Source organism: Corvus brachyrhynchos, unplaced genomic scaffold (genome assembly GCF_000691975.1).
Source record: "Corvus brachyrhynchos isolate BGI_N302 unplaced genomic scaffold, ASM69197v1 scaffold14, whole genome shotgun sequence".
Taxonomy (NCBI): domain Eukaryota; kingdom Metazoa; phylum Chordata; class Aves; order Passeriformes; family Corvidae; genus Corvus; species Corvus brachyrhynchos.
In genome coordinates this window covers 23,782,088-23,806,932 of record NW_008239110.1, presented here as the reverse complement: position 1 = coordinate 23,806,932, position 24,845 = coordinate 23,782,088, and the positions used below count along the sequence as shown (strand labels likewise).

General features: G+C 41.9%; 2 protein-coding genes across 5 annotated transcripts in view; one reads left to right on the top strand and one right to left on the bottom strand.

The window, feature by feature from the left end:
- Window positions 1-1,574: 1,574 nt before the first annotated feature.
- Window positions 1,575-21,455, top strand: EZR (ezrin). 2 transcript variants are annotated; one of them, XM_008637906.2, is made up of 12 exons: window positions 1,575-1,678; window positions 6,684-6,779; window positions 7,577-7,851; window positions 8,645-8,728; window positions 9,369-9,515; window positions 12,852-12,948; window positions 16,013-16,176; window positions 17,096-17,226; window positions 17,898-18,058; window positions 18,368-18,460; window positions 19,393-19,644; window positions 19,937-21,455. In XM_008637906.2, exons 1-12 carry the CDS (start codon window positions 1,616-1,618, stop codon window positions 20,099-20,101), a joined length of 1,728 nt encoding a protein of 575 aa, XP_008636128.1. In that variant the 5' UTR covers window positions 1,575-1,615; the 3' UTR covers window positions 20,102-21,455. The 2 variants fall into 2 exon arrangements, with proteins under 2 accessions (XP_008636128.1, XP_008636129.1); XM_008637907.2 differs by lacking the exons at window positions 6,684-6,779; window positions 7,577-7,851 and having other exon boundaries at window positions 1,620-1,678.
- Window positions 20,891-24,845, bottom strand: part of SYTL3 (synaptotagmin like 3) — a 38,067-nt gene continuing 34,112 nt past the window's right edge. For all 3 annotated transcript variants that reach the window (XM_017739597.1, XM_017739599.1, XM_017739598.1), the window contains exons 15-16: window positions 23,848-24,053; window positions 20,891-22,609 (exon numbers count right to left, since the gene is read on the bottom strand). In XM_017739597.1, the coding sequence (XP_017595086.1) occupies window positions 22,479-22,609; window positions 23,848-24,053 (337 nt within the window). In that variant the 3' untranslated portion in view covers window positions 20,891-22,478. The remainder of the gene's footprint in view (window positions 22,610-23,847; window positions 24,054-24,845) is intronic.

Here is a 24,845-nt window from a genome sequence, read left to right as displayed (position 1 = left end):
ACAGCGCTCTAAAAATACAACTTGAAAGTGGCATCACTAAGTCACCTTCTCTGGTTCAGTTCTGGGGTCCCATGACTTGGAAACTGCCTTCAATCATCTTTCTTTGGGAGGGTCCTCTGTCAGGTGGGAGAGCACAGAAGAAAGAAACAATTCTATAAAGATACTTGATGCCTTCATAGAATCACTTAGTTTGGAAAAGATCTCTAAGATCAAGTTCAGCCATTACCCTAACATTGCCAGACCCACCATTAAACTGAAGAAGGTTGGTTAAACATTTAGTGTCTCACTGAAAAAGGAGTACAAAACTTTCTAACATATTTTACTAAACCTAGCTGAAGCAACTTGTTTTATTCACAGTTCTGTGTTAATTATAACATTCTTACATCTGACATTTATCCTAGAGTTTAAACATACATAATTAAGTTGCTGGGAACTGCTGAAGGTCAAAGCTTTGTAGAGAGTGATTCTATTCCTCTCCTGCCTCTTTTACCTCTCATTTCTTCAGAGGTGTGCCAGGCTCTTCTGGTCTCTTAGCCCTGGCTTTTTGTAATGTGACATTTACAAGTTGTTGGGAAATTGTCATGAAATCTCATCTGCCTGTGTCTTACCTGTTGTCTGGCCTTGTATTTACATGTCCATTTTTTTGTCTCTTTTGTTGAAAATATTGAGCTAAAAAGCTAGTTATTAGCATAACCATACCACACAATCATCCATGTTTGGGTTTTTTAGATTTTTTGGCGGGATTGTTGGGTTTTTTGAGAAGTAGTGTGATATTGCAAGCTGTAGTCAGAACATTTGGAGATAATCCTTTCCCAGTTTTCCATTTTGCTGGTCCTTATGCCATTCCCTGCAAGATCAGGTGCTGCTTTTGCCTCCCAATTAACTGCTAGTAGACTTTTTCTAGTCATTAAACACTCTTGCCTTCTGCATTCAGTAGTAACCTGTCTTGCAGTCTAGTGCCATTGCAGTAAATCTGGTTATGTTGTTTCTTCACTGACAGCAAGAGCTTATTGAACTCTTGCCCTGTAGCATCATTCAGTACCTGTTGCTGCTGTTTTTATGTGCTGACTAGATTTTTATGAGGGAAAGAATGAATGTTTATCCGGTTAATGCTGATTGCTTTATAAGAATAATCTGCAGCCTTTTGCCTTTAAAACCTCAGATTAATTCCAGCTCTAATATAAATGGAAGTTAAATTATAAGTCTTAAATTTAATTTAGTCATTAGGGCCTTTCGTAATCCAAGGGATGGCCTGCAGGCAGCTATACTGTGCATTCACAGTAGCTCTTAGTCCAAGAGGGTTTAGGCCTGGAAAGGGTCAAGTCTAAAATACCCTCCTGTCGAACCAGAAGATCTGTCCAATCCTCTGTTGAGTAGGAAAACCTGTGGTGCAATTTGGTTAAAACAGCAGAATGAGTGCCCCAATTAAATTTGCTGGTGTGATAACACGATTCTAATTGAGTCTTAAGTGTGTTTATTATAGAGGTTATGGGAGTGCATCAAAGCGTAGAGACTCTTGTACACAAAGTACTGTGTTAATACCTAGAAAAACTTCCAATGCATCTTAAACAATGCTTTTTGTTTTTTTCCTTAGATCAACGTTCGAGTTGTTACTATGGATGCAGAGCTGGAGTTTGCCATCCAGCCAAACACTACAGGCAAACAGCTGTTTGACCAGGTCAGTGAAGGGTTGGTGTGGGTTCTTGTCATTTAATTTTGGAGTATGTTTTGGACTATAATGTTTTCTTAAGACTGGATTCCAAACCTGTCTTTCTTCTCTCTACCTCCTAATCAAAGGGTCCCACTCTGAACTAAGATCTCTAAATTTCATCACAGTAAAAGTAAAAGGTAAAAACCGTTGCAGGTATGTTGTGTTCCAGTGAAACCTGTCTTCCTGGCATGTTGGATGATGAAGTGTCACAAGGGATCTAAAATGCTTAGACAGCATAGGTACCATGTAAAAATGCACCTCTTGCTTTGAAATACAGCTTAGCTCTTATATAGCTCTTAACTTCTAAGGTTAAAATGGTTCTAAGGCTTCTAAGGTTTTATGCTCTTGTGCATAAAACTCTTCAGAATCAGGTCTTCAGGTGGCTGATGAGGGTGTTGGCACGGCTACATTCATTCAGATGCTGGGTTTGAGGAACCACTTGCCACAGTTGTTTGAGTTTGCCATAGTACTGGAAAACCAGAAGAGCTCGTGGTCTCTGTGCAGCATTTACAGGCAACATGCCTTGTAAGAAGCCCCTGTGCAGCAGGACAGAGCAGAGATCTGTGCAGCCTGCCTTCAGGGATTCCCAGGGAAGTGGAGGGCATGAGTGGCCAAGACTCTTCTCCCTTACTGTTATTCTTCCTGTTACTGCATTAACAATGTACAGGTCTGTTTGAAGATGGACCTACAAAGGTCAGATAAAGACAACTAAAACAAACAATGTGCTATTTATAAAACTTTGTTATTATTGTCTTAAGTAGCTTGCTGTTATAACACTGAAGCAAGGCCTAGATTTCAGCAGAAAACACTTACTGCTCTGAAACTCAAAAAAAAAAAAAAAAAAAAAAAAGAAAATACTTGCTTCTAGCCATTTCTACTGTAGACCAGAAAAATAAGACTTAGTCTATGCAGATTTCAGTCACACATTTTAAGGTGATCACAAACTGTTATTTGCACTTCTCCCCTTGTACCCACTAACCTTGGTAGCAAAGGGTGGTTGAGTTTTAACTCAAGTAGGCAGTACCAGCTAAACAATGTCCATTCCTTCTGAACTGTTGTTGGTACGATTTCTTGTTTCAGTGAGTTAACTAGAACTTGCTAGGCCTTATGGCAATTGTGCATTAAGAAGTACTTAAAAAGAAAACCCAAAAAACCCCTCAAAACAAACAACCCACAAACCAGTTTAAAAAACAAACAAAATTCCAAACCCCCAACAAACAAATAGGGCAAAAACACTTTTAGTGGGTTCTTGAAAGGAGTGAAAGAAGGAAATCAAATTCTAATCACTGCAGAACTTCACAGTACAAAACCGAGTACTCCAGCTTGGGTTTACCATTAAATCTAACTTTAATTCCTTTTGATTACTACTGCTGTGGGATAAAGACCAAGTATTCATTGAACACGGAGGTCAAGGGTTCAATCCCCATGTGGTTCATTCATTTTGGAGTTGAACTTGATGATCCTTGTGGGTCCCTTCCAACTCAGAATATTCCACGATTCTGAGACTGGAAATTTGCTGAAGAGCATTTGAAACTTGCATTTTTATGGAACCAGCATTTGGTGTTTGATCTTCCAGAGGAGGGTCACCAAGTTGATTAGGAAGATGGGTCACCTCTCCTATGAGGAAAGGCTGAGAATTGTGTGATTATTCAGCTTGGAGAAGAGAAGGCTTCGGGATGACCTAACTGCAGCCTTCCAGTACCTGAAAGGAACCCTCAAAGAAGTTGGAAAGAGACTATTTACAAGGGCATTAGTGACAGGGTAAGGGGGAATGGATTAAAACTGAAAGAAGCAGGTTTAGATTAGATATTAGGAAGGAATTCTTTTCCCTGAGGGTGGTGAGGCACTGGAACAGGTTGCCCAGAGAAGCTGTGGATGCCCCACCCCTGGAAGTGTTCAAGGCCTGCTTGGATGGAGCTCTGAGCAATCTGGTGTAGTGGAAGGTGTCCCTGTGCGTGGCAGGGGGGTGGAACTAGGTGATCTTTAAGGTCCCTTCCAACCCAGGCCATTCTATGATTCCATTCACTGCTGGTCACCATTGCATCAGAGTAACTTCTTCCCCCAGCCCATTCATGTTAATCCAAAACAGAGAAATCAGATTTCGTCTCTGACAGTACAAAAATCCAAAGTATTGAAAGCCAGGCTTTTAAAAGCAGTGTTTTAGATTAGACTGTAAGTATGTCCTTATGACAAGCAGTCAACAAGTACTTCCCTCCACCCCACCCCCGCCCCCCATATATATTAACTAATGTTTACATCTGTTAAGAGACAGGGTCATCTGTCTGGCAGAAGAGAAGCTATTTTCTCTGCCTTCAGCTGAGAAGTTCAAAATCCTGAGACATGGAAAAGGCAGGATGTTTCAGATTGAAGATACTTCTATTGTAGCTTGCTGTCTGGGTACTTTGGGATTTCTGAAGAATGCTTGTCACAGCACATAGTGCATTATTGGGATAGATCTACTCCTCATAAAGATTTGCTCCTTATATCCAATGGCTTGGGCTTAAAAGCTGTGATTGGAAGTTCTTATCCATATTTCGTACCTTTTTGGGGGTACTTCTGCATATTAAGGGAAGGCTGAGGTAGAAGTGTGCAGCACAAAACCAGTAAAGGTGAAGACCATACATTCTCTCTTCAGTTCTGTTGAGCAAACCTTTCACTAGGCCCTTGTCTTGGGTGGAGTTTACACTCAGATAGAGCCTGTGGGGCCACAGGTTTTCACAGGTATGGGGAGTGGCCCAAGGTGAACTGCAGAACCACTGTGGGGGTTTTGAAGAAGCCAGCTATTTTTAAAAACTACAGGGTGATTTCTTGGCCTGGTTGTCAGCTAACAGAGCTACTCTGTGCCCTTGTGTTTTAGGCTTTGCTAGTATGACTGTATCCTGCACGTAAGGTGTATCAGAGCTCCTTTTATAGGAGAGGGAAAATAGTGGAAACCTGGGGATATTAAGTTCCATTCCACTCAAGCCTGTCCTGTAGAGAGTTTATGCTGCAGTGAGGTCTGAGGTGTCCCAAGAACCAGCCCCCTGGACTCTGCAGCTCGCTGAAGTATCTCCCAGGTAGTAATGTGCCCTTCTGACCATGAGTAAAAGAAATTCAAATGAAAGAGAGTGTAACTGGCATTTTCTGGAAGTAAATGCATTACTGGGTGGAATGGGCAGACTTAAGATTTGCTGCTTCATGCATTTGAGGAAGCAGAGGAGGTGTCTCCCATCTTGTATATAATGCCTCATTTCTTATTTCTTCCTTGTTTTGCCATGGAGGAAGTTTACAGAGCATTTCCCCGTACAGCTAGAACATTCTTTGTTCTTTGTGTTGGAACTCAAACAGTCAAATTGTGAAGTTTGGCTCAATACTTTCTTCTTCCTTGCTTTTAAGTTTTTGGGAAGAACTTGAGGGGTCATAATTTCTGCAAGCTTTCTAACTCTATTTTTAGGAAGAGTGTACTTTTTCTCTTGGAAGAGACATTCAGAGATAATGACCTGATAACTGCTTGATTTGTGCAACTTTTTATTTTAACAAAGTTGCAACACTCTTTTGTGCAACAGGAAGTACCACACTCAACATACCCCTGCTTTTCTGCTAGACTTCATAAAAATACATCCAGCTGTCAGAAAACTTGTCTCTTCCATGATGAAACAAGCCACTTTGAGGGAGGAAGGAAAAGGAATTTTAGTCAAGTTAAAGCTGAATTATTTTCAGACCCCAGCTCTTTTTAAAAGGACATGGGTCTTGGGGTTGTTTTGTTGTTGTTGGATTGGTGGGTTTTATTGTCTTTTTGGTGAACTCTAGTTAGTCTTAGCTAACATACCATTGTTTCTCTCAAGTCTGCTCTCCAGCCAGAGTGTCTCCAGCAATACCATAAATGTGGGGGTGAAACAGATCCTTGGTTGAGATCTTAGATTTGCTGAAGCACGGGTAACTACACATTCTCAAGTCTGTCACACTTCCCTAACCTGCAAAGTGGTTTTAAAAACTTCTTGCCTTCCACTCAGTTGAACTCCCTGTAGCAATGCCTACATCACTTTTTGAGGGGCTACTCTGCAAATAACATCTTGGAAGTGATCCAGCTGTGTACGTAGTAGATCTTTGCAGATTTTGGCTGTGTCTAGAGCACAACTTTACAGGTAGATGAGCTGGCAGCCAAGCACTTGGCTATAAGAACAAGCTGTCAAGAGTAGGAGGAGGTCAGGGACCAGTTAGGCTCTATCCTCCACTGAGGAAAAGTAACATGTACAAACAGGACTGTTTTTCCTAGTAGGTGTGCCATCCAGTCAATGGGTGGTGTTTCTGCATCTTTCAGCTGGTTAGTATTTACAATATAGGAAATGAAAGTTGTCCTAATGTGGGGCCATCAATGTATTTTTGTCCTTCATAAACTCCCTTCTTGGGAGTTTAAAAAAATAATAACCTTGACTGAGAATACTTGCATCTTGTTATAACTCTGAGCCACACAGCAGTGGTATGAAGCATCTCTCAGGTGCTTGCTCCAGAAGGAATAATTTCTGGTGACTGGCAGACAAGATCACTTGAGCCATTAGTACTGCTGACTAGTTGTAGTTAGTACTAACGCCATTAGAGACCATCCCACCAACAACTTTGGTGACATAATTTGTCTGCTTCACTAAGTACAGTTTTAAGATGGGACAGTAGATAAAGGCAAGCAGAAGCCCCACCTGCTGCCAGTGTATCAGTCCAGCAGCTGGTGGCCTGTCACTTGCTGTTTGTCTCACCTGGTTTCCCCAAGATCATCATCTTCTAGAAACTGGGTGGGACAAGTACCTTAGCCTATGCTGTCATCTACTATGGCAGATGGGTATCTTTGTCTACAAGGTGAAATTAAGAGATGCCAAATGAGTAGGTTTAGGCTGTTGCCTGCACCCATCACAGGTGACATGGGACTCGAAAGGATACCTGGACCTCAAGCGAAGTTTCAGCTGCAATAACTTTTTCTTTTTTTACCTTTGTGTTGCAGGTGGTTAAAACCATAGGTTTGCGAGAAGTGTGGTACTTTGGTCTGCAGTATGTGGACAACAAAGGATTCCAGACCTGGCTGAAGCTTGATAAAAAGGTAACAGACTTTGGGCTAATTGCTGGCCAAAGGTTAAAGCTTGTGTGTTTCCTGATGTGTTATTGGCTGCAACTTTATACACCTTGTGCCTGTCGTTGATTGCTCCCTAATTTTCATAATTCCAGGACTGTTTATAGAGTTAACTTTGTGATCTCCATTGGTGAGGTGTGGCGTGGTAGAAGTTTGCCCTTTCACTCTCTGAGTTGCAGGAAGCATTTGCCAGATGTGCAGCAGCAGCTTGATACTGTACTTTGTTGGGATGAAGCAGCTGCGCTTCCTGTGGCTGGAGGAGCACCTTGGCTGATGATGGGCTTAGGCCCTGCCAGTGTAGGATCAGTTGTGCACTAATTGGTAAAGGGGCACTTCCAGGCTGGGCAGTCGAGTGCTGACACCTCTGATGTGCTGCTGTTTGTGTATTCCCAGCTCTTATGAGGGCATGAACTGCTTTTCTTGATGGGGCAGTCAGTGACACACCTGTTCAGTGTCAGGGGGCTGTTCTCTGGCAAACACACAATGCTGGATGGGCTTGCCGTCTGATACAGCACAGTAAATCATTCTCCACTGACCAGTATTTGCTGTACAGACAGTATTTAACTGGCTTATTTAGAAAACATAATGCATCTCCCCTGTGTTCTCATACTAGTAAACAGCCAGAATTAAGGAATTCCACTAAGGAATTGGCAGTCACTCGCCTCTTACGGCAAATGCCCCAAATCCTTTTTTCTGTGTGAAAGCAATCTATTCTAGTGTTTGCAAAAAAAACACCTGCTCATTTGTGGTGTCACCTCTGTCCTCAGGTTTCTGCTCAAGAAATCAGAAAGGAGAATCCCCTCCAGTTCAGATTCCGTGCCAAGTTCTTCCCTGAGGATGTGTCTGAAGAGCTGATTCAGGACATCACGCAGAAGCTGTTCTTCCTGCAGGTGAAGGAAGGGATCCTCAGTGATGAGATCTACTGTCCTCCTGAAACAGCAGTACTTCTTGGCTCCTATGCTGTGCAGGCCAAATTTGGAGATTACAACAAAGAGGTGCACAAGCCTGGATACCTCAATTCAGAGCGTCTGATCCCCCAAAGGTGAAGGAATTGGCTGATGCAGTCTTTTTTAAAATTTGAATTCAAGTTAAATACAAAGAATTTCATTTGAAAGCATGCTTGGGTTTGTTTTGTTTTTTTTAATTGAACTGTATACAATTGGGGTTCTCCCTTATTTTATTTCTACCTGTCATATTTGAGTATGTTTTTGCTCCTCCTTGATTGGTTAGAGAGAGGAAATATAGTTTTGTATTCAGCTTTTATTTCTTAAACACTACTGCTGTACTGGTAACTGTAGCAGTAGGAATGTCTCCTCTTTAAGAAGAAAAGAGCAGCATTAAGTCAAGAATATGTCATTCCTGAAGAAGGTTGGGTTGTGTGTCCTTAATCCTAATGTACAATCCTAAAAATCTTCTATGTGGAAAGCATGTCTTGCAGCTACACAGTCCATCCCCACACAGGATCAGTGGATGTTATCAGACCAATGGCTTCTGCTTACACTTCCTGATGACACTGCAGCAATGTCTGATTCCAGGGATTGCACCAACTTTTGCTTTGCTTTAATCCCCTGGTGTCTGCAGCATGTGTGTGATTCGTTTGCAGTGTTTTGCTTATACCCTCTTATGTGTCTGGTCAGTGACCAGAATGGCTTTGCAGAGGGTTATTGTTCATTCTGAGTTGCTCTGCTTCACAGAGAACATCTTTGGGCTGAGTAGGGTTTTCCTTTTGGCTACAGTAAGGCTTCCACCAGGGTGAGAATAAGACCATAGCAAAGATCCCCATCAATGGATACTGCAGAACATCTAATCTCGCTCATGTCTGTTTCCTTGTACAGGGTGATGGACCAGCATAAGCTCTCCAGAGAGCAGTGGGAAGAACGGATCCAGGTGTGGCACGCTGAACACAGTGGCATGCTCAAGTGAGTGTTTTGTGTTGGTCCTTGGACTGGTCACCTTGCTGCTTGTTTGATTACCTTAAGTTTGCATTTCTGCAACGTGTTTTGTTACTCTGTGGTTTAGACTCTGAGCTGCCTGTGTGAGCCTACTCCTGGTGTGTTTTTTTAGCTCAGTATTGAACCACATGGCAAAACACAGCAGTGTATTTTGTACTGGTGCTGAGAACAGTGTGGCTTCCTGAAGATCTTGGACCTGTGTACGTTGTATTAGTGATAGCTTTGAGTGGGAAAGAGAGTAAATGTGTATGTCAAACCTTAGAGTCATTGAAGCATTTCCATTGGCAGATGGGGAAAGCTCAAATACTATACCTTTCCTACTCACCGTACCATGAGACAAGGATGAATGCTGAGAGAGATGAATGTTGCTAATTTTCTGTCTGGAAATACTAGGGATTGGTAAATGGGAATACTCTGTCTGTGTCTGCTGATAGATCTGATATCATAACTTCTAAAGTGAATCCCAAATGGTGAATGTTCAGTTTTAACTTCTGTGTTTGAAGTGAGGTTTAGGAAAAATTATTTTTTTCTTCCGAGGTGTTTGTGCTTTCTGAGACAGAGCAGATGTTGTTTTCTCATTTATCTGACTTTTTCTTGTCTCAATCAGAGAGAATGCCATGCTGGAATACCTGAAGATTGCCCAAGACCTGGAGATGTATGGAATCAACTACTTTGAAATCAAAAATAAGAAAGGAACTGACCTTTGGCTGGGAGTCGATGCCTTGGGGCTCAACATCTATGAAAAGGATGATAAGTAAGACTTTTGTTTTCACCTTTGATCTTCCAAAAAGGGCTGGTATGGGACATTTCTCATTTACAAGAATGCTTGTGTTTGAGTTTTGAATCAGTGGGTGAAGCTAGGAAATGGGCTTTCACATCACCTGTGCTTTCATGTCTTTCCCGACCTGCTAACAGTACCTGCTGTATAAAGAGAGATGTCAGTTGTACAATGCCATCTTCATAATAGTGTGCAGTGGTGGAGCTGAACCCCAAACTGAGGAGTTTACCAGGCTTTTCCTTGAGTCAGGTCACCGAGTTTGCCATCAGTGGCCACAACACAAGAACCTGGCTAGGCTAAGGTATCTGCAGTGTTCAGACACCTAAGGACACTCCTGTCCTGAAGTTAATGATGGATGTGTGTGCAGCTGCCTGGTTCTGAAAAAGGCAGATTATGGGGTGGACACAAAAGCAAAGCTGGGTGACACCCAGAACTCAGGGAGGAGCTAACCTATATAGTTACTGTGAACAAGGAATGAAATGAGGGCTTGCTGAGGTATGCACAGTTTTAATCAGCCCTTCTGGTAAAGGCAGAGCCACTATTAATTGGATAGTAGGTGGGAAATGATAGACTACATCTATAAATAAACATAATAAGAAGGTGAGAACAGCTGTGTCTAAGCCTGCTAGTCTCTTCTAATACTCTGCAACTGAAGGATTGAAGGGAGCTAAAATAGATATTTTTTAGATGAAGCATTGCTGTCTAGACTGCTTTCTTTTCCTCCCCCTGATGTTTCAAACCTTTGTTTCATGTCACTAATCTGTAACAGGCTATCACTGAAATGCAGAAGGGATTTCACCTGTTCTATGTCTTTGCCTCCAAAAAGCTTTGAATGCAACCCAAATATTAATTGGAACTCTCTGGAGCTTCACTTGATAAGGCAAAGAGAAAGCAGTCTTTTCTGCAATGCTAATATGTGCTGTCACCCAGAAAACAAGGAGTGTCACTTGAAAGAAAAGTAGTTTCGCTCATGTAATACTCCAGTCTTGAATGACTGGTCTTGCTATGTAACCATGGTCACCCAAACAGGTTTTTCGAGCTGCAGAAGCAGCGTGTAGCCATTGACTGTAAAGAGCTATCGAGAGCGTTTGCAAAACAAATACAGTGCTGGAATAAACTGCTTATTTCTGCTGTAACTCTTGCCACAATATAATTAAGTCTTTGCAGCAGATATGGGGACTAGAAAAATAGTGATGTGTATGGCACCTCTGGTTTGTAGGTGCAAAATTTGTGGACTGAGGGCAAAGGTGAAAAAGCAGAGATTTCATTGTTGAAGTTCAATGTGAGGAAAATGAGGCTGTGCTGTAGGTGTGTGAGCCTCTATACTGCAGTGCATGTCAGTGTCCTGTTTCCAGGTATATTCAAGCTTTTTTTTTTCATGCATTAAAGAGGAGAATCTGCAGTAGAACTTACTAATGAGTGAATTATTTTAGTTGTCTGTCATACTGTATTATCTAGAATTTAAGCACTTGTACTAATATGATGGAGGGTGGAGTAATTAGTTAATCTTAGTCTAATCAAATGATTTTCTTTACAGTTCTTAATGTTACACACATGCACTTGCATAATCTTGCAGTTGAGTTAGAGGTTAGGGAGTGGAAAGTTCTGAAGAGGATGAATTTTATTCTTGAAGTCTGAATTTTAAAAAAGGGGGTTTTGTGCTTGGACCCAGCAAGATCTTGTGATGTAGTAGCTTTCCATCTCTTTGAGTGAAATTCTTCCCAAAATTGCTCTTTTTTCTTTAATCAATGTAGTCCATAGAAGTCTTACAGAATTTGAGTGGTCCACTGTGATGATAGACATTTCTTTAAGTGCTAAACATTAAATACTTGTGTCTTAAAATCATTTGCAAGAATAATTGTGACAGAGACACATGTTGGAGGGGTTAGACAGTAACAAGAAGATTGCTCATTGGTATTATCTTTTATGTAAAACACAATTCTTAATCATTAACAGTTATCTCCAGAGAATACACCCTCCCTTGATAAGAGAAGAATAAAAGAATAATAATGTGATATTAAATATAAAAACAAAATATTTGGTTGGGGGAATTAAAGGACTTTAATACAGTCAAATACACGAGTCCTTGTAATGCTACAACTGGCTGCAGAGCTGATCAGGTGTGTGAGGTGAAGTTTTGGAATGGCTCAGAAACATTTGATCTCATGACAAACTGGATGCTTTTTATATGCAAAAGTCTGGAGAAATTCAGGCAGAGGAAAATCTAAAATGTTGAGTGAGTCTTATAGAAACAATTTCAAACAAATCAACAGACCTGGACTCAGCAGCAAGGAAGAGCTGGGAGTCTGAATCTTGCCCTTTGCTTCATCGGGGAGCTTTTCAGTAGTGGGGAGCCACGTGGCACAGCTCGTTGCATGACCAGTGAGTAAAGTTCTGCTTGGTGACTCATGGGATCGGCTGAAAGAGCAGTTTGTATGGAAGGAAAGAACAGGGCCCTTTGTTACTAACATTGCCTGTAATCTAGGGGAGGAGAAATGTGAAGGGAGGGTGTCAAGAGGATGAAGTCAGGTTGCTCTTGGTGGTGCTGAGCAATAGGACAAGGGGCAAGGAGCAGACACTGATGCACAGGAAATTCCACCTGAATATGAGGAAGAACTTCTTTACCATGAGGGTGACCACGCACTGGAACAGGTTGCCCAGAGAGGTTGTGGAGTCTCCCTGACTGGAGATATTCAGGACACAATTGAGTGCCATGTGCTCTAGGATGACCCTGCTTGAGCAGGGAGGTTGGACCAGGTGACCCACTGTGGTCCCTTCCAACCTGACCCATTCTGTGATTCTGTGAAACAAAAGAAAATAAATCTTCTCCTACCAATTGTGCCTGTCCAGCACTTCAGAGTGAAGGCATCAGGAGGTGACTGGGCTAGCTGTAACACAGCAGGGTAGGTTTGCCTGTGGCTGCTGTAAGCTCAGTTACTTTGGCTTATGCCTCCCAGAGGTGTGCGAGAGGCCTCTGGGAAGCACTGCACATAAAGTCTGCATGCTGTGGATTTTGGGCCCAGATTTCAAAAAAACAAGCTTAAAAGCAGGTGAGCATGTGGCTTCAGTAGACACCATCCCTATTACATAGTCAAAGGTCAGTAGGGTGGCTGATGAAAATTAGAAGAGACTCAGAAAGGGAGGCTACTGGTCTTTTCCTATTCCCTGTGGTATTCTGGTTCAATTACTGGCTTCTCTCTGTTGGGAGAGCTTTGTGAAGCATTGCATTCCACCAAGTCTGTGTGTTAGAAGCAATATGGGAGAAAAATGTTCATTGCATCATCTCTTAAAACAAGTTTTTCTTCTTTTCAGACTAACCCCGAAGATTGGGTTCCCCTGGAGTGAAATCAGAAACATCTCTTTCAATGACAAGAAGTTTGTTATAAAGCCTATTGATAAGAAGGCACCAGTAAGTATATCTAGAAAGGATTCCTGGATATTGCATTTGAACAAGTGATACTGTTTCTTCTCAAAATAAAGTAGTCTTGGGAGAGGAGAAAGCCACAGATACATGCAAAGATATAGGCAAAATAAGCATTCATATTTAGAGTGTACTTAGAGCTGTCTGTTTTTCTGTGCAGCATAAATGAAGGGCTTATAGTGATAGCTAATGTGGAAAAAGATAAGGATTTTACAACTGCAGAGTCTCTTTTTTTGTAGCAAACTAGGTATCTTCATGCTCAAATTTGAAATTCTTTGCTAGTTCTGAGAGTCCTCTCTGGATTTCTTTCAGTGCATGGAAGCTGATAGGTAAATTTTATTTTTGTTTTTTCATTTAAAAAAACCCAAACATCAAAAATGTTCATTAAAAAAATTACAAAAGTAGTTCAAATGCTACTGCAAAACCACGTGGACACATATGGCTTCCCATTCATCACTGCTTACTTCCACACTACTGAGAAAGTAAAATGTGGTGTTCATTTGCTTTCTTGAACACCAAGGTAAATCTCAGGGATATGACTTTGGTGGAGAACTGAAATGTAGGTACCTGTGAATGTTGCTTTTCAATATTTAAAAGTATGTTTTCAGAGTTAGTTTAGCGAGGAGTTAGAAACTTACTTTGACCTGTGGAGAACATAAGGTGGAATAACTGGTATAGGTGGATGTCATTCTGTCAGTCTTGTGAAATTACTGGAGTAGTTGAGAAAGACCTCCTCTGCTCTTCCCCCACCCCAGTACTTGGCCTTGGTGGGTAAGTACAGCCCTGAGAAATAATAAGCAGCCTGGCTTTGGCAAAGGATGATGGCTTATAAATATCTCTAACAGAAAAAGATCCTTGCAGTAATTGAAATGATACTAATGCACAGTGTGCTGCAGGGATTTCTTCCTTCCCCCAGATAAGAACCTGGGGGAGAGGAGCTTTTTTCTGTGATGCTGTTAGTGAAAACCAACAAAACTCCCCAGAGACAGAAAGCTGGTCTGTCAGGCATGCTTTTCTCAACAGAAGAGCCTCTTGCATGTGTTGAACATAATTATAAAACACACATCATGGCTTGCCACCCACTCCCCAGAGGGTAAATCTGACTGAGTTTGAAATGGAAGGCTTGCAAAAGGCTGATGCAGAAAGGTGTTAACATTGAAAACCTCACTTATGTTTCCTCCTTCTCTGTCAATTGTTCTTTTCCCTCTGGCTGGTAGTATGTTTAAAGCTGTGCCTAAAAAAAGAATTTATCTGGGCACTAATTCTGAATATTCAGGAAGTTGTCTGGGTCTTTTCATGTGCTTGTGTCTCCTTTTAAAAAGGATAAAGGCATTATAACTACAGCAAAATACTCAGTCCAACCAAGATGTGGGTTGGAAGTGCTCTTTTAATTTGGAGGATTCTACATGCCTGTATTTAAATTGACATTAATGTAGAGGGTAGAGTCCTGTGGCACCTTGCCCAGAATAAGCTTTTTAACTTTTATGCTTGTCTGCCCACATACTCCAAGGTCTTCAGCACATTATCTTTAAAATATTGACGTGCGATGCTCCCAGTTATGTGAGATCTGGGGTAGGCTGGGGATGAGGAAAGAAAGGAATTCTTTTATATTCTTATTTGAATATTTTGTCCCTTGATTATGGCCTTAAATGACAAATGCAAGCACCATCCATGCCCTCAGTATTTACTTCCATGTAAGTGAGCTTTGCCTCAGCATAGGACTTGTTCATCACAATGAGCACAGTTTTTGTTTTTACAATTACTTGTCAGAAGTAGGAGGTTGGATGAGCAGCTTACAGTCAGTTATCAGGATCACAGGATCAGACCTGTGCAGCTCGGAATGGCTCCGGCAGGATTTAGAGGGAGAGCACAACACACTGCCCTGTCTGCCTCTTCTGCAGCCTGTGTGAGCATTAGGGAAATGCATCAGAGAAAATCAGTCTTTGTCAGCACATTCATTTTAATATCACTTAGGGAGCTTTTAATTGTTCTAGTGTGACTTCCAGTCTTCCCAGAGACTGTTGTGCTTCACAGTTGTGCTTCTGAGCTCAAGCAATTAAAAAAAATGATCCGTGCTTCCATTCCTGGTTCCATCTATGGCTAAAAGTGAGGCAATCCACAGGAGAGTGATTCCGAGGAATGGGCACTGGTTTATGGTGGTAACGTGGCATCTTGCCCACTGTCCCTGTAGTACACAGAAAAAGGACAAGAATGTTTGTCTACTGTGTAAGTTCAGACTGTGTTGTAAATGTGTGTGGTTGTGGATTCAGAAAAATCATCAGGGAGGTAATGAACTCGGGCCTCCTGTATCCCTTTCTTAGCTGGTTTTCTTCTAGAAAATCTAATCTGGTTTATAGTTTCTGTAAAAAGTCTGATTATAACATATAATGAGAAATTTGGGAATGTCCTTTTTATTGAACCAGAAATTTTAGAATATCTTGTGTTTTGTTACTGCCTGCAACCTGATGTTCCAAATAACCCATGTGGTTGGTTAAAAATTATTTTTCATTTGACGCTCTTGTAACAGCCTAGGTCAACTTAACTAGGAAATGCCATGGAACAGAAAAGAATTATATTGAAAGGCATTTTTCTCTGAAAAAACACATGTGGGGCCTTGAAGGTTGATTCAGATAGATCAAGAAATTCTACAGTTACATTTGTAGTTTGTGCTTTGTCTTTCAGTCACCAAACTGCAAACTGAAAAACTACTCAGTACTAGAGGTCTGTGTGTTGCCCAGGTGTTTACCTGTCAGCCCAGAATCTTCTGCAACATCTAACAATCTCCATTTAAATGAGACTTCATCAACTTGGGATTTTTCTCTAAAAGATGCTTTTTCTAGAAGAGTTACTTGTCAGTTCTGTGTAGAATGGGGAATATAAATCACAATAGTTTTGGCTTCAGATCACATTTGCAGTCCCTGCTGTTATTGTTTAAATGGTCTTGCATGTATGTCTGAATTAGAATGAAATTAGTAGCAAGATGTTGTCTGCAGTTAGCTGGGAGAAGAGAAAGTGTGTTTGGAAAAAAAGGACTGTGGTGTCTCTCTCCTAGGACTTTGTGTTTTACGCCCCTCGTCTGAGAATTAACAAGAGGATCCTGCAGCTCTGCATGGGCAACCATGAACTGTACATGCGGCGCAGGAAGCCCGACACCATTGAGGTGCAGCAGATGAAAGCCCAGGCCCGGGAGGAGAAGCACCAGAAACAACTGGAAAGGTGGGCTTGGATAAAGGCAGCTGACATGGGGTGGCAGAAATAGATGACCCTGAAGTGCCGGGGTTCAGCAAGCAGCTGTACCTGTCAGTAACAGGGGATTCACTTGGGAGAGGCTCTGAGCCATCCCAGGCTCACGAGGAGCACGTGTGGTCCTGGAACTCTGGAGTACAGGGGGAATCACCGGGGTGTCCTGAGTGGGACTGTGTTACTCTTCCTGCTTGGCCCTGTGTCTACACAGTCAACTGTCCTGGCTGCAGCCTCAAGAGCTGCAAGGAAATGTGCAAGTAAAGGCACAGCAGGCTCTGGTGGGGTGTTGTGCGCCTAGAGAAGGGTTTTCCTGACTCTTGAGTGTTGGTATCTGATTTATGTGCTGGGCCATGGGATGGTTGGGAGTAAGGGGAAACCTTCACAGGGAGCATGTGTGTATGCTATAAAGACAGAAGGAACAGGAGTACAGGCAAGGAAATGGGAATAGCAATTCTACCACTGGCTGCAGGTTGCTTATGATTCAAGAAATTGTGCTGCTTTTCTCCTGTACTTGTGGATTGTTTGTCCCCATTCCCTCAGTGCTGTTGTTTTCACACCTCCTTGATGTTCCATACCACAGAAGTAACAAAGTTACATCTCCTCTGCCTTGCAGTACAAGTCCTGTTTTTCTTCTCTGGGTCTAGCAGCTGTTTGGTGTTCTGAATTTCTGTGGTAACCAACAAAAATACAAATGTTTTTATGGAACGGGGCATCTAAAACTGAGCAAAAATTCTGAAGAGATGAAGGAATGGCCTATTTCTGTCTGCTGGCTCCTGTTTTGTGGCAGCCACTTTCCCATTCAGCTGCCTGGAGAGATTCCCAGCCTGCTTTCTTGTCTGGCAGTAGCTTGGGTCTGAAAGTGAGCTTCCAGCATGAAATGTGTTTCTAACAGGAAACAACTAGAAGATGAAAAGAGGAGGAGAGAGACAATTGAGAGGGAGAAAGAGCAAATGCTGAGGGAGAAGGAGGAGCTGCTGGTGAGGCTACAAGAGTATGAAGTGAAGACTCAGAAAGCAGAGAAAGGTAAAGTACTTGTCCTGGCTGACCAGACCATGTGTATTGTGCTCCATAGAGGGGTTGTACAGGTTGCTGCCTATGCCTTGCCTAAATCTGGTGACACTGGGATCTCTTGGCAAGACTTACTAATGTCTGCCTATACAGCTAGATATACAGATGTGCATCCAAAATATGAAAGTAGCATAAAATCTACAGATTTAATTGGGAATCAAAGGGCAGGAACTCTCTTCTCCCCTGTTGCCAGGAGGATTTAAGTAGCACAGCCTCTTCCAGCAGTGAGCAAGAGTTCAGCCCTCAAGTACTTTTTACTAACTCCTAACAGAAAACATACTTTGGGAACAAGTCTTTCCAGTGAAATGGACGCTTCTGTTTCAAAGCACAGAAGAGCACATTGGAGGCAGCAACATCTGGTCCATGCAGTAAACTGTCAGTTAAGGGCAGCAGGGTCTTGTCAATGTTACAGACTTCAGTATAAACATCTTACAGAAGATTTGATTACAGTGTACATCTGACTACTTCTGAATCCAGTTACTTGGTGTGTTATGCAAATAATTACTTTGAGGTGCACAGTGAAGGGAGTAAAGTCCTGTCATGACTTCTGCAGTTACCTAAGAGACTGAAGTTCCTTAGCTTTGACCAGACTTGTGGACTAACCACATTGATCTGTCTCTTTGCAGAGCTGTCAGATCAGATCCAAAGAGCTATTCAGCTGGAGGAGGAGAGGAAACGAGCCCAGGAGGAGGCAGAACGCCTGGAAGCTGACCGTTTGGCAGCTCTGCAGGCCAAGGAAGAGCTGGAGAGACAAACTATGGACCAGATAAAGAGCCAGGAACAGCTGGTAAGACCCAGTTATTTTGAGAACAAGATATACAGGCATGTTACTGTGCCCTTAAGTAAGGCAAAGCCATTGTGTCCAGGGAAAAACATACTGCAGTGAAGTACTAAACCATGTCTGGCATGATTGTGGCACTGGTTTCTATCATAAGCAATGTAATTTTTATTTCTTTGTTTCCTATTCAGTCTCTATTACTGTATTTAATACATATATATATTATATATATATATATCTGTATTTTTTGTTGTGTTTGGTTTTTTGGTTGGATTGGGGGTTAAGAGTCCTTATAATTCCCATTTTATTATTCAACAGGCTACAGAGCTTGCAGAGTATACAGCCAAGATAGCACTTCTTGAAGAGGCAAGGAAGCGTAAAGAGAGTGAGGTTGAAGAGTGGCAAATCAGAGTGAGTATCTTCTTTACAAGTTGCTCTAAAGGTCTGTGCTTAAGCAGAGCATACTGTGGTGCTTAGCCCAGTGTGAATTCTCAAACATGTGGAGGCAAACATCTGTACAGCACTGAAGAAGGGCAAACTTGTGATGAATGTGCAATATGCCTGCAAAAACACCTTTCTTCTAACAACCCTTCAGTCAAAAGTCAGAATGAAAGCCTGTATAAAACCTAAAAATGTGATCATTGTCTTGGAGCCTTGGAGAGGAAGGAGCACATGAATAAATAATGCATGTAATCCATGATATAATGTCTGAAAACATTACGTCAGTCCAGAGAAGATGCTGCAGATGCAGCCACACTGCAAGTATCTGTTTTGAGGAGTGAGTGCTGTTGTCAGTGGCTTCCTGGTACCTGGATCAGGAGAGTATAATCAAGTGTTGCACTAATACCAAAGACAAACCCCACAAGGCTTGGAGTGTTGGCTCCCAGTGTCCCCCAGCAAGCGCCATGGGACACATGGGAGGGCAGAACCACTGCAGTAGCAGGGAATGTGACTGCCTGGTGTGTAATTTCATTAAAAATGCCAACTTAGATTCCCAAGTTCTTACTCTGTGGAACACATGTCTCTTCAGCCTACAGCTCTTCATGGATGGAGAACAGAATGAAGATAACTGTAGCTTTCCATAGAACCTTTTCCTGGGCTGTTTTATTGGACAAATATTCTTTGTTCAGACCCCTGAACATTACACAGTGCCTGATGATGGTGATAGCATTGCTAGCGCAGAAAAGGTTCTCTAATAATAGAGTACCATCAGCTGCAGACATTTAATCCTCTCTTACTTTTCATAGTAGATTGAAAAAAACTGGGAAGATAAGCATTTGTGTTCATGAAGCTGATTTAAAGCAAGAAATGCATTTAAAATATTTTTCACTCTTTTCCCAAAGGCCAGGGAAGCACAAGAGGATCTGGTAAAGACCAAGGAGGAGTTACACCTGGTAATGACTGCTCCACCTCCACCCCCACCCCCTGTCTATGAGCCAGTGAACTACCATGTCCATGACAACTTGCAAGATGAGGGCTCTGAGTACTCTGCCTACAGCGCTGAGTTCTCCAGCGAGGGCATCAGGAATGACCGCAACGAGGAGAAGCGCATCACTGAGGCAGAGAAGAACGCACGTGTACAGAGCCAGCTGAGGGTAAGGCACTGCTTGGAGGAGGCAGAGCAATTGAAACAATCATTCCACTTGGTTAAACGCAAAAAGTATGGCAGTTTCTCTTTGTTTACATTTCCTATAGGAAGTTTGAAATAAAGGCAAGGTATATAAAGATTACTCTCATTGCTCAAGCTTTGACATTGCGTAAATCATCCACAGTGTTAATAGAAAGCCTGTGTTGTATCCACGTCACTTCTCTGTCCGGGCATTAACAACTGTCAGGAGCTGAGAGCTTCTCACATCTAACCTGTATTTAATGTTCTTCATGTTGCAGGCACTGACAGATGAGCTGGCCCAGGCTCGAGATGAGAACAAGAGGACCCAAAACGATATCATCCACTCGGAGAACATGCGCCAGGGACGGGACAAGTACAAGACGCTGCGGCAGATCCGGCAAGGCAACACCAAGCAGAGAATTGATGAGTTTGAGGCAATGTAAAGATGCTTGTAAGAAGACAGGACTGTGGGAAAGGCAGATCTTAATGCTGTGTTCTCGTTTTGGGGTTTTGTTGTATTGGTTTTTTGGTTTGGTATTTTTTTCTCTGAGGAGGGGTCACTGTATGACACTTAACAAATGTTCTCTAAACCCAGAGCTGTTTGAATCTCCCTTTTATTCTGAACCTTCTGTGAAATTTGGTATAGTTTAAAACTTATTGTACCACAGATCCTGGTAACTTGCTCATGCCTTTGCTTAGTGCCAAAAGGCCTTACATCACATCTCTCTTTAAGCAAGAAAATTTTAACAGGCCATGCTTCTATTTAAAGATGTGTGTCCTGTGCAGGTGCTGGATTCAGCCTGGTCTAAAAGATAAGCATCTGTGGGTGAATTTTGTGCCATATGTCTTTTTATTATTAGCTACAGTGTAAAGTATGACAGCTGAGAAGACAGGTTGTAGAACTTAGGATTTGCAAGCACCTGTATGGGTGTTGTTCCTCCACACACAGGTGCTTGTAGACCCTGTTTTTCCCTTGGTCTTGATGCCCATGTTCCCTCCCCTGCCCCCCCCCACACAAAAGAACTGACAACACCTCAGACCTACTTTGTGTAGAAATTAGATATTTTCTGGTTGCTGTTCTCAACTGGAGAAACTGTGCAGTGATGGCTCAGAAGTGGCATAGGGACACTGATAACTTCTTCATGTAACAAGAAGCAAATACTCCTGGAATTTAAGACCACTGTGTTTGCATTCCAGCTTCATTACTGATCACTTATAGTGTAGTATTTATATATATATATATATATATATATTAAAAACATGCAATACATGAATTGCATTACTAGTTAAAGGGAAATAGTTTTGCTCTGTATATTTTGTTACTTTTCAGATTTAATAAGACTTGCATCTGTAAAAATGCCTAAACAAGACTGTAGTCTGATACAGTGCAACTGATTATTTAGTATAAAGCATTATTTGTAAAGATCTTTTTTTTACTTAATGGAAACTGTTAGATGTACACATGATCCAATATATACAATTTTACTGCACCTATTTTTCTAACAAATTTTCTAATTTTTTTAAATGTTTGATTTAAAGTTTCAGACTCCAAAGATGAAGGGACTGCTTGTTTATATCACAGTTGTATTCTCTCTAGTAGAGAGCATTTCTGTGACCATCCTTCCCCCACTCTCCCCTTTTTCCTTGAAAATCTGTTAGAAAGTGAGATACAGTATGTTGTCACCTTTTCTCTTCCATTTACAATATCTATGCTGCATTATACTTGAGTTGAATCTTGTGTGGGGTGTTTTTTTTATTTGCAGCAGCAACCATCTAAATAAAAGATCTGCAAAGTAACAAAGGTGATGGAGTGAAGTGTTTCTTGTGTGGGGTGAATTTTGTGTAAGTTGTGCTACTGCTTTTTTAGTTCCTGAGCTCAGCTTATGAGTCCCTGTGTCTTTGAATCTCAAATACTTAAAAGCCACACTCACCTAGAAAGGAAGAAAGGGGAATACTTGCAGTAAGGACTGAAAGTATAACTCAGCAGCACTTGGTACAGTTGTACACAAGAAGTTTCTGCTGACTGTAAAGCTACATCCAAGGCAAGGCAAACAGACACAGGAATTTGGCCCTAAGGCTGTTCACATGAAGAAATGAAGAACTTAGCTAAACTCTTGCCATGTGCTGTACAACCCTATGTCTTACAGTGGCAGCTGATAAGAAGGAACTTGTTATGCCCACCCTTATTCCACTGGCTGTGGTCCCACACTGCTACTGACAATTTATACATTTAACTTTCTAAGCACATGCGATAGCACACATTTGAGAGACATGGCCACAGGCCAAAGCTTTTGAGGATCACATGAAATAGTGGCAGTGTAGATAATGCTGAAGCACAGAGACATTAGCATCACCCGTTTGCAGCAAGCAGACAAAGATAAGCTGGTTTTGAATTCCGCGCCTAAAACATCAACAGCAGAGCGAAATAATGTCATTGCCTTGCTGTAACAGTTATTTTTTCTGAAGTAGTCCAAGTTGTGCTTTAAATTAAATTGTAACAGTTCTGCTAGGCCTGGAAATAGAAAGCTGTATATTGTCTGGCTACTGTTGCTTTGTCAGCATAATACATCTCACACTGAGGCTGTCACTCCTACAGAAACAACATAATCCTTACATTCCAGCTAGAGACAGAGGTTAAAGCCTTAACTTTTGAAGAAATAAAACATTCAGACTCTGACACATGTTCAAATACATAATTCTATTCCCCAAAAACTGGAATAGATGCTGTTGCAGTGTCTGTTTTCCTAGACCTGAAGTGCATGTACTACTTCAGTTTAAAACATCAGATGTGGGGAAAGAAAATTGTTGTGTGATAACCTCTCATGATTTAAAGTTTTCCTTATTTGAATGCAGTACAAGTGTGAAGTCCGTCCACGTGTTTGGGTTGCAGAGCACTTCCTGCCATTGGAGCACTGCCTGAGACACAAGGTCCATAGAGCCAAAAAATTCCTCTGCAAGAAAGCAAAAGGAAAGATCACAGAGTTACTTTTCACCTGGCCTTACCCAGCTTCTGGCCAACCCTTTCACGCACTGGTACAGTCATTTCAGCTGTTCTGTAATTCCTAAGGCACTAATAGCAAAAAACGGTGTTTATACTTTGGAACAATTATTTACATCCTGTTAAACTGGAATCACTCTCTGAAGAGTGCAACTTGCAGCAAAGAAAAAGTTTTTGGTTGTATGACTGAAAGCAGAAGAGCAAGTGTGCATGCCCACAAAAGTGCAATTCTGCTAAGTGTCCTGCTTCAGTTCATCTCCACTGACTTCAATGCATTTCCAGGCTTAGGGCTTGGATCACTTACAAGCAGATAGTCCCTGCTCTAGCAGAAAGGCAAATGCTGGATAGGATAAGCAAAAAAAGCTCATGAGGAAGCCTGCAGCATGACATTGAGTTACCACCAGTGATAATACTCCTGTAAAGTGCATGGTGATACCAAAACAGCATTTGATCCTTTCCTCTCAAATACTGAAACCCACGGCACTTAACGCACTGGGGGGACAAGGGTGGGAGACTGTAGGGCAGCCTTCAAGGGACAATGCTGCCCTGCTCAACTACCAGTGAAACAGGGCCTAGTCAGTGAGGAGAGGATTTCTCAGACATTGCTCAGCCTTGAGAAAGAAAGCTCACACTTGTGCTAGAGCAGAGGCCAAAACTTCAAACATCCAACAGCCCCTTTGGAGCAAGTTTCACCTCCTGTATTTATTGGATTGGATTGATTTGTGGATGTAAAGTAATAACGACAAACATAAGCAAGGTTAGAGTCTATGAGATGATTAGTTCTCCTGCTTCCTTTTGATGAGAAGTTATGTTAAATAAGTCAATTCATAGAAAACAAAGGAATAAGTCTTTAAAAATATGTAGAGCTCTGTGTGAGTTAGAGCCACGCCATTTCTGTGCTTGTCTTAGCATGGCTCTGACCCTAAAAATCACCACACTAACAAATGGCTTTCCTGAAAACTTCCAGTGACAACCTTGATCTTCTGCACAGACCTGAACTGAAGCACCTGCATCAGTCCTTGCAGGATCAGAGCCCAAGACTGCAAGTTGCTTAGGAAAGAGGCTGGGACTGTATGTCTAGGCACATGATAGCAAGCAATAAATAGTACAGTGTGATTATTATTGCTTGGGATATAAACTAAATGAACTTTTTCCCAAATTACTTTCAACTTTCAGTGATAAAGAACTTACTTGCACCAAGCTTGGCTCCTCCTAGGAATTGATCACTTGAGCTGAAAGTTGACTTGTGCCAGACAGTCAGGTGTAGACATGACCGCTGCAGCTGAGCTAGGGTCACACCATCAAAGACAAACAAGTGTTTCCACTGTGGACAGGCTTCTTTCTTCAGGACAGGAGACTTTTGCTTTACCTCTGCTTGGTCTGGAAGGATAAGACAACTTCCCCCAAAAAATAACAGTTCAGCAAGGTTACTGACTTCTCAACCAGAAAATGGAACATTTTCCATAACCAACTAGGGCCCTTTGGTTTGCTTTAGATAGGAAACAAGTTCAGCCTTAGTGCAAGGTAGAACATGGTGCTCTTGTGTTTATTTTGGGACTTGCACCTTTTCCTGCCAGCCTTTAGTGCAGGTGCAAGTAGGCTCTTGTAGTCTGCTTTGACTCTGCTGTCACTGACTGCTGAGGGCATCTTTGCTCTACATGCTGCAACCCAATAGTACCTGAAACCTGCCTTTCAGGAGATTAAATGCTCACCCATTTCACCAAAGGTGGGTGCCACAAGAGGTGAAATGGCTTTATGAGATGTAAGTTTACCCCAGTATCATACTTCCAGTGGCATCTAATGCCCGACAGCAAGGAAGTAAAATGATCCCACATACAAGCTACTCAGCACACCGAAGAAAAATTCAGTTCCTTCTCTTTAAAATGTCAAGAATGAAGAGGATAAAAGTTTCAGTGTATCCAGAGCTATACTTAATTCTGCAAAGGCACAGTTGAAACTGTGACAACACCCTCTTTATTTGCACCTTTTTTTCCCCTCTCCCCTAATATCTAAGAGCACATACCTAAACTAGAGAACTCCAAATCTAATGTAATAATTAAAATCTAAAGTTCAAGACCAAAAAGGGCAGGTGGGACCTGTCACCACCCTGCAAACTGCTGCTGTTCTGCAGACACCCAAGGGTCACCATTAATAGTAAGTCTGACTAAGAGTGTGGGGCAATGCCACTT

Coding starts and splice junctions, on each gene's coding strand:
- EZR (XM_008637906.2), top strand. CDS start 1,616: ATGGATGCAGAGCTGGAGTTTGCCATCCAGCCAAACACTACAGGCAAA. Junction 8,729..9,368: donor GAACACAGTGGCATGCTCAA/GTGAGTGTTTTG, acceptor TGTCTCAATCAG/AGAGAATGCCATGCTGGAAT. Junction 12,949..16,012: donor CTATTGATAAGAAGGCACCA/GTAAGTATATCT, acceptor TCTCTCTCCTAG/GACTTTGTGTTTTACGCCCC.